The sequence below is a fragment of the Nicotiana tomentosiformis genome, chromosome 3, assembly GCF_000390325.3.
Source record: "Nicotiana tomentosiformis chromosome 3, ASM39032v3, whole genome shotgun sequence".
Lineage (NCBI taxonomy): Eukaryota > Viridiplantae > Streptophyta > Magnoliopsida > Solanales > Solanaceae > Nicotiana > Nicotiana tomentosiformis.
In genome coordinates this window covers 65,513,594-65,528,922 of record NC_090814.1, presented here as the reverse complement: position 1 = coordinate 65,528,922, position 15,329 = coordinate 65,513,594, and the positions used below count along the sequence as shown (strand labels likewise).

General features: G+C 36.5%; 1 protein-coding gene across 1 annotated transcript; it reads right to left on the bottom strand.

Annotated features, from left to right (window-relative positions):
* Positions 1-7,188: 7,188 nt before the first annotated feature.
* Positions 7,189-14,711, bottom strand: LOC104085748 (ribosome biogenesis protein NOP53). Its single transcript, XM_009589862.4, has 12 exons — positions 14,483-14,711; positions 13,678-13,841; positions 13,456-13,504; positions 13,343-13,368; positions 10,848-10,928; positions 10,647-10,757; positions 10,444-10,535; positions 8,876-8,995; positions 8,658-8,780; positions 8,356-8,422; positions 8,177-8,256; positions 7,189-7,623 (listed from the first exon to the last, which is right to left on the bottom strand). Exons 1-12 carry the CDS (start codon positions 14,649-14,651, stop codon positions 7,617-7,619), a joined length of 1,089 nt encoding a protein of 362 aa, XP_009588157.1. The 5' UTR covers positions 14,652-14,711; the 3' UTR covers positions 7,189-7,616.
* Between the last annotated feature and the right edge of the window lie 618 nt (positions 14,712-15,329).

Sequence of the window (15,329 nt, the reverse complement as noted above, 5' to 3'; positions counted from 1 at the left end):
GGCAAATAATAGGTAAGAAACTACTGGGCCATTTCTCGATGCCTTTATGGGCTTCTATTGTTGGTAATCCACGACAGTATGTATTTGACGTGATAAATGCTCCATACATAATATGAAAATATAGGGAGATAAGGGGTCACCTTGGCGTATTCCCCTTGTTGGTGAGAAGTACGGTGTTGGGTGACCATTTAGTAGGATAGATATAGAAGCGGTACTGATGCACGACATAATCAGGTTTATGAATTGGATTGGGAAGTTAAAGAAGTGCAATGTTTCTTTAATGAAACTCCATTCTATTTTATCGAAAGCTTTTTTTAGATCTAGTTTTAGTAAGAAATTAGCTTGTTTACCTTTCTTTTTACTAAAGGAATGTAGCATCTCTTGGACTATGATGGCATTATCTGACGCACGTCGCCCTTTTAAAAAAGCTGACTGTCTGGGGTTTATTATTTTTATTATAATAGGCTTTAGTCTAGATACTATTATTTTGGTAATTATTTTATAGATAGTATTGCAAAGGCCAATGGGCAGGTATTGAGTAATGGAGGATGGATGTTTGACATTGGGGATAAGACATAGATAGGTCTTATTTATTTGTGATGGAATATGTTGATTTGTGAATACCTGGTTACAAAAGGAGATGACGGAATGGGCAATTCGGGGCCAGTAGGTTTGATAGAAGTAAGGGTGTAGGCTATCTGGCCCCAGAGCTTTAAGTAGTTAAAATGAGGTTACTGCATGAAATATTTCCGTTGTGGTATGGCACGAGTCAGATTGGATTGATCCGTAGTAGTGAGTGTTTTATATGTAGATGTACCGTAAGATTTTATGGAATAGGTGTGGGTTGTTATGAATAAAGTTTATAATAATGGAGGATCATATCATTGACTTTGATTGTTCAAGAATCCAATTACCACGTGTATCATTGAGAGCGGTTATGCGATTTCTTCTCCTTCTTTGAAGAGTAGTGAGGTGGAAAATTTTGGTATTTGCATCTCCTTGTTGAAGCCAGTTTATACGTGATTTTAATCCCCAAAAATTTTCTTCAAGTCGTAGCAGGTCATTATAATTATTAAGAAGATTGATTTCTAGATATTGGAGAAAGGTGCTTATGGGGTAACTATGGGAGGATTGAATACCAAAAATTCTGGCTAATAATTTTTTTTGTTTTTTAAAAAATATTACCATGAGTAGTTTGGTTCCATTCCTAAACTTCTTCTGTGAAATCATCTATTGCTTGTAGTAGGCCCTTATTAGGATACCAGATATGAGTAATTATGGAGAAAAATTATGGATGTGAGGTCCATATTGTTTCAAATCTAAAAACTTTTTTTCCGGTGAAATGTGTATTTTAATTTAAGTAATAAAGGGCAGTGATTGGAGTGTGTTCTAGGTAGATGTTATACATTTGCTTTTTGAAATAAGTTAATCTGGTCATAGTTGCATACATACCTATCTAGTCGTTCTAATATTCTATTTGCTAGACAACGTTTGTTGGTCCAGGTATAGCGACTTCCTCTATATCCTAAGTCCAATAACTGACAATGGTTAACGCATAAATTTATTGCATCTATTTTTACTAATAGGGTTGCCTCCAAATTTCTCTGTTGCTCGTACTACTTCATAAAAATCCCCTCCAATTAACCAAGTTATGTTAATAGTGTCATGCAAGGCCATTAGGTTAGACCATAAAGTTGAACGTGCATGTAAATCAAATTTTGCATATACTACTGAAAATAGCCAAGTAGTAAGGTTTGGTGGTACATGGACAATGGAATGAATTGCTTGAGATGTGACCTCTATTTGATCAAGTTGTAAAATATCCTCATGTCACAGTAATGTAATACCTCCCGACTATCTTTCTGCTAGTACATGTGCCATGTTAGTAGAACCAAATTCTTCTTTCAAGTGAGTATGGCATTGTAGATGAGTTTCCAACAGTGCCACGAGTGCAGGTTGATAGTAGTTGAGTAGAGATAAAATATTTCTCTTAAAATTCGGTGATTGTGTTTCTCTACAATTTCAAATGATGAACTGCACTTGCTTACTGTTGAAGGGTGGTGGTGACAAGTTCTGAGTCTCCTCCACTTGTGTTGCCGTCATTTGTGTCATCGATGGAATCATCACTATCCCATATTTCTCCATCTCTTGATTAGTGGCTGGTCGAATATTTAGGGAACAACTTCTTAGTTCCTTGGGGTAAATTATTACTACTTTTCTTGCATACTGCTCTTTGAGGATGTAAGATTTATTGTCATTGATGAGGTATAATATTGGCCTTGTTTCCCTGATGTCCGCCATTGTCGTTGTAACTTTGAGTTGTTCTATTTCGTCTAGACTCACTGGTTGAGTTACTAGTTGACACGGTGACACTTGTGCATGTAGTGGGGTTGGAATAATGAGGATCGACCCGGGTTGTATCCATGGAACTATGGAATGATATGGGAGTTGAGGTGGGTAGAATGGTAGTTATATGGGTTATGGTAGTAATTGGTAATGGTTATATTGGTGGTTTGTCTCCTGGTGGTGATATAATAGTGGGAGTAGTGTGTGGTATTGGTAGTTGTGGAGTGTCGAGGGTGGGCGCATGGCCAATAAATACTGATTGTAGAGGTCGACCCCCCATCCTCATTCCCTTTGTCATTATTTGCGCAATGTCTGTTGGGTTTTGGATCATGATGATCACGTCTTGAACATCTATCTCCATTGTGAAGGTTGGTGCGTCTCTTGGAGGCTCATTTCCCGCTATGATTGAGGATAAGTGTGTACTGGGGGTATATTAAGATGAATATTGGTGGGGGTATTATGGAGGTTGGTTCGATGGTTGCATGGTGAGTGTGTTCAAGATGATGGGGTGTTGGAGTAGGTGAGTGTTCGTGAAGGAGAGTGTCCTTCTATGTTGCAGATTTAAGGGTATTTGATTCATTAGTGTGGAGTGTAAGTGTAGTAGTATCCTTACTTGTAGTAGAGGTGTTAGTGTTGGAAAGGTGGGTTAATGATGAAACAACAGAAGTAGGATTTATTTGAGTGGGTACTGGCTGTGGTTGATTAGATAGGGGTTGATGATGAAGTTATTTGTGAAGGAAGATCATGTGTCTTCTCTGCATGTGTAGTGATTTGTGTGTGTTAAGATATTAGAGATAAGGTGTTTGGAGTAGAGGGGTTATGCGTGTGTATTGGGCCTGGCAAAGTAGATTTTATATGCCTTATATCATGAGGGAAATTGGGTTATGTAGGATTGGGTAGTGTAGTTGTTTGTGACAATTTGATTGATGTGTCGTCTTGTTGTGCAGTGTCAGGGTCTTGTGCCACTGGGCTTGTAACCGTTGTTAAACAATTCGACGTGGAGGGGGATTTGTATCTTGGTGTACTGTAGGATGATGAGGTGAGGATATGCCTAGTTTGGGCAGACTAATCTGGGTATGGGATTTTGGTGTGTTATGTATATTAGGCTGGTTGGATTGTGTTGTTGGGCTTAATGGCGTTAAGTTTGAGTCCAACATAGTGATATCCTCAATTTTCTCTATTAATTCTAATGTAGAATTAATAAAAAATTTGGGGGGAGGGGGGGGAAGGGGGGGAGGGGTAGCAAGGTCTTTTCCTTTGGTTGGGGACCAGGGTTTGGGAGTTGGTCGTTTGAAGACGTACCTTTGGGGTCCAATGTAGTAGCCGCCATAGCATTGATGTGTGTTGAGCGGGCTTTGATTGATGTTTCTTTGTTACGTGAAGGCATGGGGCCTTTCCCGCGAGGCAGCCTTTTGTATTTATTTTTTTAGGGAAAACTTACTATTTTTCATTCACTGGTGATAGGTGATTATTAATGAGGGAGTTCTTTTGCTTGAAGAAACTGAGTAACAGTAGTGGATCCTGTGGGTGGAGATGAGTTAGCATGGAATGTACTTGGTTCTCCATGTATTGTTTTAAATGTGCATAGTGTTTTATTATGACCAAGCCTTCCACATATGGTGCATAGCATGTTGAGACCTTCGTATAGAATTTGTTGTCGGTGCATACGAATGAAAACATATATTTTTAATGGTTGTTCCAACGAACTTCAATACATATTCTTGTGTATCTTCCCCTGGTGGTAGCCGACGTACAAATATCAATCTTGAGAAGGGTACTAATTTTGGATCCAACTCTTTGTAGGATGTCAAAGTCGTAAAATTCAGTGGGTAACCCATGTAATCATATCCAAATAACTAAATAAGTAAGTTGTGTATTGGAGGCAATAAATTTAGGTTCTCATTTACGCACTGATAAGAAGTGATTAAATATAAACCAAGGTCCTTCATGGAGTGTTTTATTCATATTATCTTCCTTTTGGAATTTTATGAGGAAGAAGTGTGAACCCAAATCGATTAGTGGTTATTCTTCTGTAGGTTGCCATAGTGTACGTAATTTGGTACATAGTGTTTGATGCCCAACTTTTCGACCAAATACTTTGACTGTCACATAAAATTTCCAAGGAGAATTTAATCTAGTTTTATCAGAGGATGCTAAAGGAATAAAGGTATCGTGTTGGTCGTCATTTGTAGTTTCATCGGAGAAATCAATGTATGAGTGAGTTGTGTGACAAGTGCTCTGTAAATGGTGGAATTTGTTGTGTGAAAGTAGTGTGTGCTTGAAGGATTGTTTCGTGTCTGGGGAAGCATTGTTGTGTATCGTGGGTGGATCAATGTGCATGGTACTCAAACCAAGTGATTCAGGCGGAGAGTTGGTGGTGATATTTTCCATGGTGGAGTTTGGGTAGTGTTTTAGAAGAGGAAAAGGAAAAACAAAATTTGTAGAGAAGAGGGAGAGCTTCTCACTCTAATCCATTTTTCTTTTTTACAAAGTCACTTTTTCTTGCTTGTATATTTTTTGATTAAATGTGCACTCTATTAATATTGTTTACTTTCAAGAACAATTAATATTATGGACAAATAGAAAAAAAAATTGATTAATTTTATCTTTGATTTTATAAATTGACAAGTATTTTGGGATAAATATTTATAGTAACCTTGACAGCTAATATTTGGCCCCTAACCTTTTTATGTTAGATTTTTGGTATTTTGGTATATATTGATAATTGACTTTTATTCCCCTCTCTACTTCATTTTTTTTATTAGTCGCACGCGTTGCGTGTGTACCCATGTCACGAGTAAAAATATTTTAAAAATTACATAAATATTATTAACAACATATCATGAGTTATAAAATAAAAACTTTAAAAAATAGTATAAGCTCCTAAATATGATAAATTTTGATTATGTGTAGGTAATTTTATAATAAGAAATATTGTCCCACAGAAATACTCATAAACTTTATTGAAATTTTGATACATGGGTTTTATATTTAGTTTAAAAGCCCCAACAAAATAAATCAGAATTCTTTTTTATAAGAAGTATAATTCTTTTTTATAAGGTAGTTTTTTCTTTTATTTTCCGTAGTTTTTTCTTTTATTTTGTGTTAGGAGATTTTGGAACTGAAAAAAAAATCATTCCTTCCTGAAAAGATATATGTGGTTGAAGGAAGCAAGTGCGATACCTGCAGTTGGGTAAAAATTGAAAAAATTAGGACTTAACTTATTTTACACCATTTTTCAATCATAAACTCTCTAGAGGCAATTTTTGAAAAGGATGAGGCTTGTTCTAAAGAAAAAGCCGTGGTTGATTGTTAGTTGATTCCAGAAATAGGTAAGTGTCGTGGTTAACCTTGACTTGAGGGAATTAGGACTTGATTGGTCTATTTGCTACGTGATTTATATGTCGGGATGGTGTATATGCAAGGTGACGAGTGCATATACCTTATCATGGGTTAAGCATGCGAGGCGGGCTCCTTAATTGCATGTTTTCATTTATACCATGCTTTCATGTTATTACTCGTTCGGAGCTTTAATTGTTACTTGTCCTTACTTGTTAAATTCATCCTTTCGTTCGTTACATGCCTTAATTTGTTCTATGTTCTCATGTGTCTGTATCTTCATTTATTGACCGTCTTTACTTGCTTTATCTAATTATATGTTGTTAGATAGGCGCTTTTACTTGTCTTACGTCTTTATTTGTTAAATATCGTTATTGCGTTTCATTGTGAAATACGCGTAGTTGGTTGTAGTATTGTACATACATGTTATATACATGGGATCACGTTGCATGCCGCAATGGATATTGAGATAGTATTTGGGATCGGGTTGCACGCCGCAATGATATTGATATTGATATTGTATATGGGATCGGGTTACACGCCACAACGGTATTGGTATATATATATATGTGTGTGGATTGGGTTATACACCGCAACAGAGAAGGTATATTATGATTGTTCTTGGTTGTAGGTTCTGTATCCGTGTTGTGTTGTGAATTTGAACATAGATAATATTCTAGAGCCCTCTGTTATGTATTTCATGTTCAGGTTTTCATGTTAATTGTTGTTTCTCTATTCTGCTATTATTTTTGCTTATACTCGTACAGGTTTATAGTGAGTGTCTTGTTATAGCTTCGTCACTACTTTGTCGAGGTTAGGCTTGGTGGTACTTACGGAGTACATGAGGTCGGTTGTACTCATACTACACTTTTGCACTTCTTGTGTAGATTTTGGTGTTGGTCCCAGTAGCGCTTAGTGGAGGTTTTGCTGGGACGGTCATTATCCGTAGGCTTGAGGTAGAGTTGCACGGCACGCAGACCCTGAAGTCACGTCCTTATCTTTATTACTGTTTATTCCATTCGGACAATCGTTTTTAATTTCAGCCCCTATTTGTAGTATTTTTAGCAACTCATGTATTTGTGACACTAATTTCTGGGTTGGACTAGACAACGTTGGTTTCATATTTTGTTGTATTGCAAGTATTTCATACTTTTATTCTTAAACATTTGCTTTTCAATTGTTAAAAGTTGCTTAAATGATTAGCTAGTGTCGATTTGCCTAGCAAGCGAATTTTAGGCGTCATCACAGTCCAGGATTTGGGTCATTACAGCGATCTAACCCAAAATATATCAAAAGGTTGTAAGTAGATGCCGATGTCCGCAAAATATAAACAATTATTAAAGCATCTTACTTTTGCCCAAGTATCAGCTATCCAAACGATTAAGCTATAAGTTTAGCTGTCACTTTTTCAGAGCTCGATCTTTTGAGAAATGTTTTTACCTTAACAAATCACTCAACCCATTCCCTCGGGGAATCATCATGCAAGCAGTGATTACAGTAGAATGATCTTATGACAGCGGTAATCAAATTTTCACTTCCACCTCAATTGTGAGATTTCCCCTTAAACATGTTGAGCAATAGCTTTTGCTCATTGCCAAATTTAGTAGTAATTAATAAAACAAGAATCTTCTATCTCCAAAATACTAGTTTTTGCTCCGAAAGCAAATGTATTGGCCATGACTACAACATTTGGTGTAATAAACCAGGCTTGTAAAAATAAACAGATTTACATCTCCATTTGTTAATAGCAAAGAGCAGCCAACTCTCCCACTCCAACAAACATGCATTGGAATGGAATAGATCCTGGGTATCTGGTCTAAAACCAAGACCTTGCTGTCTAGAGTGTCTCTCACCCAAGTGCTGGGGTGATCTCAGAGCAAAGTGATGAGAACATTTTATCCATGTCATTCAGCAATTAACTCTGATGAATTCTATTTCCTGCAGACATCCACATCCCAGAAACAATTAGCAAGAAATGTTTTGATGCTTTGTGTTTCTTTTCAAATACAGTATAAAATAATGCATAGGACAAGTTGGTCAATACTCGATACACGCAGAGGGAAATAATGAGCTTCGCTACTTGAGACTAAAACAAGGGAGGCTGAAGCATTATATTACTTTCTTCTTTTCGCTTTCTTATTGAGAAATACTTCAAAGGTTTATCGGAAGGACAATCAATTTTCCGACAGGCCAACATCAGCAAGGAATCGAGGTAGTTTTCGTACAATCACATTCCGCTAGCCCCAGGCATTATTAGCTAATTTTATGATCAACAATGTCGCTATAATGGAACATGCACAAAGCTCAGTGTCAAAATATAGACACAAAAAGGAGAATTCTCCACAATGGTCCAGTGTCGCATGGTAGACACCTCACTCAACAGAACATGCAATATGAGCGTGATGGTCTGAGAATACTTTAAATTTCAAACAAGTGAGCCAACCAGAAAGCCTGGCTTAATGACAAGGGATTATTGATGAGCTTTACTAACCTGCAACTCTTTTTTGAAGGAACAACAAGTCCCCTTTTCTCCAGGCTTTTAAACCGATCTCTTGCAAGGGTACAGCACCCCTGTTTGCAACAGAAAGCAAATCCACATAAGAAAATCTTGAAAATAGAAATAGACGTTACAACAACCATTTTGGAGAAATTTGAAATCAGGAACGCAACCTTCAGTTTACGGAGGGAACCAGTAATCTCTTCAGACAGTAAGACCTGAGCAGGAGCAGGCTCGAATCTGAAATGACAGATGCCATTTATCTTTTCAACATCCAAAGTTATTATTGTAGTAATAAAGTAAAAGCACAAGAAAAACAAGTCTCATTGCTCAGATCATGCAAGCTAGAAGTTGAAACATTTTTAAGAGTTAAAACCATAAAAATCCCTTTGAATTCTGATGTTCTAGAAAACTATTTTTCTTCCAGTTAGCAATTCATTCGTAGAATTTTTCACTTAAATAAAACAGCACATACTTGCGCTTTCCCAAGCGTGGTGGACAAGATTTTAGTCTTTCCTTTTTAGCAGTGACACGACGGAGATGTCTTTTCTGTTTTTCTTCATCCTCTTTCTCTATTTCTTGAATTATATCCGGTAAGCTGCAGAAACGAAAACAACTTTTCAGAATTGATAAGACAGGCAAATCCTATTTAACTAGAAAATGATTTGCCTGATTTTCTAAGCAATAGAAAACCTGTCAATCTCTTTGGAGAGCTTTTCTGCTTTTGTTGCTTCAGCTTCTGCTTTCAGCTGTTCTTTGCGTCTAGCCCGTCGATTTTTCTCAACTTGTGTTAACATTTTGGGCTTTTGGGGCCTGCATATATTTAAATTATGATGTGTAATTTCATTAAGTGTTAAATGAAGGTGAGATATGAAGACTTGTAATAATGCACACAACCTAACATGGATTGCAAAGGAAGCTAATGGCTTACCTAGTACACTGCAAATTTTCAGAACACATAGCTGTCTTACAAAAAAAAAAGAAAAAATAAAATCTTGAACACTGGTCACTTTACAACTGAACATTATTAGGAGATTAGGATGATAGGATCATTACCACCAACGGAAGAAACAGATATGAAGTCGGAGGGCATCATTAGCTTCCATATTATCTATCAAGCTTACCAGAGACACAGCTCACACAATTTAATTCAACTAGATTAAGGAGCAAACCTCTTCACATTGAAAAAATGATTTTAACTGAACATATTCGAGCAACCAAAGGGTTTCCAAAGGTTTTATAAAGGTCTTCACCTAGTCATCCATTGACGTATGGATTGGATGCTCAAATTCTTAAATACCCACAAAAACTGAATCAATTATTTCCTAGTTCAAGACTTCCAATACCATTCAATTATTGACAATTTATGAATGAGAAAAAAATAATGAGAACTTGCAGGGTTAGCTACAAATATTGGAAAAAATAAGAGTTATAAATGTCGGAAATAATGAACTTCTCCACTAGCTCAAATTCAACCCCACAAAAACTGAATCGGTTATTTCTCGGTTCCAAACTTCCAATACTGCTCAGTTATTGAAATAATGTGAATTTTCGCATTAGCCACAAATATTGGAAAAATAAGAGCTATTAATGTTGGAAAGAACAACTTTTTCCACTTGTAGAAAAAGTAAACCAACTGAATAGGGCAAAAGAGGGTCCAAATAAATAGGGACAAAGGAAGCATAAGGTCTTAGTGCATCAGTGATAGGGATAGATGTATCGCATTGGACCTCATAAACATCCATCGGCTTAGAACTTTGTGGAAACTATTAAACATGCAAAGCCACATAAATGAAACTAAACTGCATTTCTAGTGATGATGATAAGGAGTTGATAGTAGTAATCGATAATCGGAAGCTACTATAAAAACGAGAAATAGACAACTCATGTTAGCCTTGTAAAGTTACAGTAAAATTTAACTTAGCTGAATTGTTGTAACCAGACTCCAGAGATTGATATGTAATTGATTTTACTGTCAGCATAATTTAACATGCAAATTCTTAAAACGCTTCAAATTATCACCTTATTTTTTCTCTGAAGCCTAAAGGCTAAAGATTATCAAAGATGCACCTTTTTACTATTTTCAGGGAGTCCATGAATATGGACAGACACAGATAAATAAATTACATAGTTCGAAGTTTGACGGCCGAACTTTTAAGTAATATAATTTTAAATACTTATGAATACTGAGCTGGCGATGAACAGAACACATTTCAATAGGTAAAACTATCATGACAGTCGAGCAACAAGCAGAAGCTTACCTTTTCTCCAGATCTGTGTTTCCATCTTCCACTAGATTTTCATTCTCCACGTCACTCCCACTGTCCGCTTCATCCGCTTCAAGTAAATACATCTGAGACAAATGAATCTTCAGTGCATACTTATATCAAGTATAACAAAACATAGCCTGTAAAGTATCTGCAAGGGCCAAGGCCCTAGCAAGAAAGTAACAGAGAAAACTTACCTCTTCTTCATTAACTGCTTCTCCAGGAACAATCAAAGGAATAGGCTCTGGCCCCAATTCATTTCTATAAATTTTCTGCATTTCATCTGCAACAGCACAAGCTAATGCATCCTGAAGTGATAAGATACAGAGTGAGTTACTAATTACAGGGAGTAGCAGCTAGGTAATAGCAAAATATGACATTCAGACATCAGTTTTTACCTGATGACTTTCGGATGCTGGATTGAATGAGCATCCTGGAGGCTCAACTTCCACAGCAGGTATAACAGTTGTCTTGGGCTTCTGTCACAGGCAATGCATGTTAATTCGATTACATATACTAATGCAGAGTTGTCTTTTCTCTTTTCGAAAGTACACCGATTCATAACTGTTCTAGGAAAATCATAACTTTACAATTCAAATACTCGAGATTTAGGACCATACACAAATATACACACTTAAGATAGTGAAATAATGGAAGGAAGGAAAAGACAGGTGGTACAAACGATATGCACTAAGCACAAGTAACGACATGGAAATAAAATACTATCTCCTCCCTGAGTAACATTGCGCAATTCAAAGGGCTTGTATCACCACCTTACCCACACCAGTCACTGAAAAGTGAATTATGAAAAGAGATCACTCCGCAACAGCAGGAAAGTACAGTAAGTCAAACCCCTGAAATGCAATCCCAATAATAACACTCTACACATGCATCACAAATTTTGATCAATATCTTTAGACAGCCTAGAGTACCCATGATGCTGAAAGGAAGGATTTCAAATTGCCAAATTGAGGAATGACCAAAATGGAAATATACCTGATATCGTTTTTTACTAAATCGTGTATATGTTACAGATCATTGTAAGATCATTGTATCTGCATACTTCGTGTGCTCCTAATTTGTCAGATAGTGTGTTGAAAATGTGTTGAGTGAATAGGCAACTAACTGAGTCAATCAATCAATCAATCAGCTATGCATCAATCACGAACATAGTTAGGGTCGGCTATAATGGATACTCTTTAGCCATTCTGCTTTATTTAGGCCCATTACCTTCAATGATAAAGGACCTTATATCCAGTCTCAGGCGTCTTTTTTTTTTAACTCTCATCTGTCCTTTGGGAGGATAACATGGCACAGAGGACATGCAAGGAAATGGTTCCTTAAAGAGATGCTTTTTACATGTGATGCTTTCTTGGAAAATAAAATATTCAATTGACTTAAAAATTAATCATTTTGTTAAGTTGACTTTAAACTAATCATTTTAAGGCAACATTAATAGTCCTTATGACATAGTGATTATTGACGAGACACGGCGCGGGGTTAACACTAGGCTGGAGGTGTGGAGACAGACGATGGAGTCTAAAAGTTTCAAGTTGAGTAGGACGAAAACTGAATACTTCGAGTGCAAGTTCAATGTTGGGACGCATGTAGAAGAAGTGGACGTGAAGCTTGATAAACAAGTCATCCCCAAGAAGGATAGTTTCAAATACCTTGGGTCCAATATACAAGGTAACGGGGAGATTGACGAGGATATTACTCATCGTATTGAAGCGGGGATGAAATGGAAGCTCGCATCTGGTGTTTTGTGCGATAAGAATATGCCACTAAGACTTAAGGGTAAGTTCTACAGAGTGGTTGTTAGACCGATTATGTTGTATGAAGCCGAGTGTTGGCTAGTGAAGAAGTGTCATGTCCAGAAGATGAGAGTAGCAGAAATGACGATGTTAAGGTGTGGACATACCAGGAGAGACCAGATCAGGAACGAAGTTATTAGGGACAAGGTGGGCGTGGCTCCGGTGGAAGACAAGTTGCGGGAATCGAGGCTAAGATGGTTTGGACATGTGAAGAGGAGAGGATATGATACCCCGATCAGGAGGTGTAAGAGGTTGATCGTGGCGGGTCAGAGAAGGGATAGAGGAAGGCCTAAGAAGTACTGAGGAGAGGTAATTCGGTAGGATATGACACTACTTCAGCTTATCGAGGACATGACTCTCGACAAAAAAGTGTGGAGGTCTAGAATTAAGGTTGTGGGTTGACAGGTAGTCGAAGCTCCTCCTTGTCCTACTAGTAGTATTAGCACTAGTTGCACTTTCTTATTCCTAGTTCCTTGTTACTACACGGTGCGTCGTCACTATTACCAGTAGTTGACACTAGTCTTGTATTCTCGTAGTCCTTGTTCTTGTTATTACGAGTTTTGCCGTTTGCTTCCGCTGTCTTTTATCTTGTTGTTGCTATTAATTGGTTATTGCTTCCTTTTACTGTTCTTGAGCCGAGGGTCTATCGGAAACAACTTCTCCACCTTCATAAGATAGAGGTAAGGTTTGTGTACACATTACTCTCCTCATACCCCACTTGTGGGATTACACTAGGTTTGTTGTTGTTGTTGTTGTTGTTGTTGTTATTAATAGTCTTTATGAACTATGAAGAAGGGGGTGCATTAATAAGCCTATAGCAGATATCTTATCACAACAAATCAGGAGAAAATCCAGTTGATTTCACAGACGTATTTCATGTAAACAAACACAAAAATGAAAAGGAAATTCCTAACAGGTGAACCTAGGAGAAAATCCAGCTGATTTCATAGACATATTTCATGTATAAGGACCCAAAAAAATGAAAAGGAAATTCCTGAAAGATGTCCCATAAAAGGTAAAGGGAGCAGAGGAAAGAATTAAAAAAAGTTCCAAATTATGGGAAGGAGGAAACAGTGTACCTTTTTGGTTTTGATGACCAGTCCACCTGCAACAACACAATGAAGTTCGTATCAGAAAAGCTATTTTACTACAGAAGTGACAAGGAACAGAAAGGTTTTAATCACAAGGGCACCTTTATCATCCCAAATGTCAACCATGCCAGAGTCTCCACCAGTCAAATCCTAATCACACAAAATTAAGAATAGATAATCACTGAGGATCCATTTGGGATGTGCACTCAAATGAATACATATAGTTTCCCCTATTGAACAAAGGGGAATTATGGCAAGGAAGCGGCAGCCATAACATCTTGCAATTGGTAAATTGAACATTTTTAAAGAGAAATAGTGAAAACCTTTTGACCCTTATCTTTGGCTATCTGAACTTCTTTATTTTTCTTCTTGGACTTTTTCCCAGTTGAAGAAGGTACAGGTTCAACAAAGGCATTCCTTTGTAGCATACTATCACATCGAAGTACTTTCTCCCGGTGTTTTTCAATTTTCCGTTTGGCTGAAAGATCTGGATCAGAGACATAAACTTGTCACTACCTTATAACGAATGATTCACCAATAAAAAACGACAGAACTGCTAAATATTCCAGAGAAATAGTACTAAGGTGATTCTAAACTGCTCTCTTCTAATCCAAAAATGTCAGTTACTATATCCCAAAATTTCGTCAAGATTCATTATACACGCAATAATTGGATGTGAACAGAAGCCACATCTACTAAAAACTAACACCCAAACAACTGCTCCTGAAAGGTATCTGCAAGTCTAAAGCTGAAATGAACTTTCAATCCACTCTCAAGGTTGAATTTTTCCACAATTTGACAATTCAGCCAATTTTAGGATTACTTCACCTTAAACAAATCTAACTCTCTTACTGTACATCCTACACAGTTACTAGGAAACCAAATTATTTTGTAGACTTGTCCTAGTACACTTAATATTCTAAATATAATTACCCGGCCAAAACAAGTTCAGTCTGTTGAAATAATAAATACTACTAGTATGCATACTTATTCATCTAAATATTATATCAGCTACAAAACATAAGTGATCACCAGTTTATTGGCTTGTTTCACTTTGTTATGTACTTGAACAAATAATACTTGCTAGCAATTTTGAACAAGCAAAAGAAAACCTTAAACAGAAAATACCTCTGGATTTGTCGACGTAAAATAGGGAATCACTGGGAACTTGAGCGAGAGAGCCACCGGAAAGAGCATCTTTAGTGGAATTGTCAAAGAAATCTTCAATATCTTCAGTACTTATGTTGGCTCTCCATTCCTTCTTCCCTTTCCTTGAGCTCTTCGATCTTTTCCCCATCTCTACGACTCCGCTTCCGCTGTGCTTTCCTGCGCTATAAGCTTCGGCTTAAACCCTACAATATGACCAATATAGGTTTTTGGCAAATTGTCATACTTTTATTTGCACTTTCATCCCTATACTTTAGGTTTTCCTCACATGAATTTTTTTAAACTTTAGGTTTAAAAAAAATGGGCGAAATACCTAAAAAAAAAAAAAAAAAACTCTCTAAACTTAACACGGATTATTAGTAACACCCCTAAACTATTTGTAATCTTAAATACCCCATGAACTTGGCTATTTGATACTAGCCATTACCCCCGGATGCTAATATGGCAAAAAGTACGGATATACTCTCTTTTAAACGAGTAAAGAAAAATTGAAAAATCAACTTTTAAGTAGGTTATTTTTAATCGATAATTATCACATAGTCATATATAATAACTTCATCTTAATATACAATGTGTACTTTACTCCAATTTAATTTTTTTAATTTCTTTATAGATATAATGTCTATTTGTGCTAACTACGTATTTATTCTTTTTCACGCAAAATTTGTGAAATTTTAAGTTGAAACTCCATCATTTTAGCCAAATAGACTTCTAGTTAAAAATAATAGAGTACTAATTGTATATTTTTTTATTTTTTAGATATAATGATTATTTATTTGAACTATGTATATTTACTTTTTATTTTAAT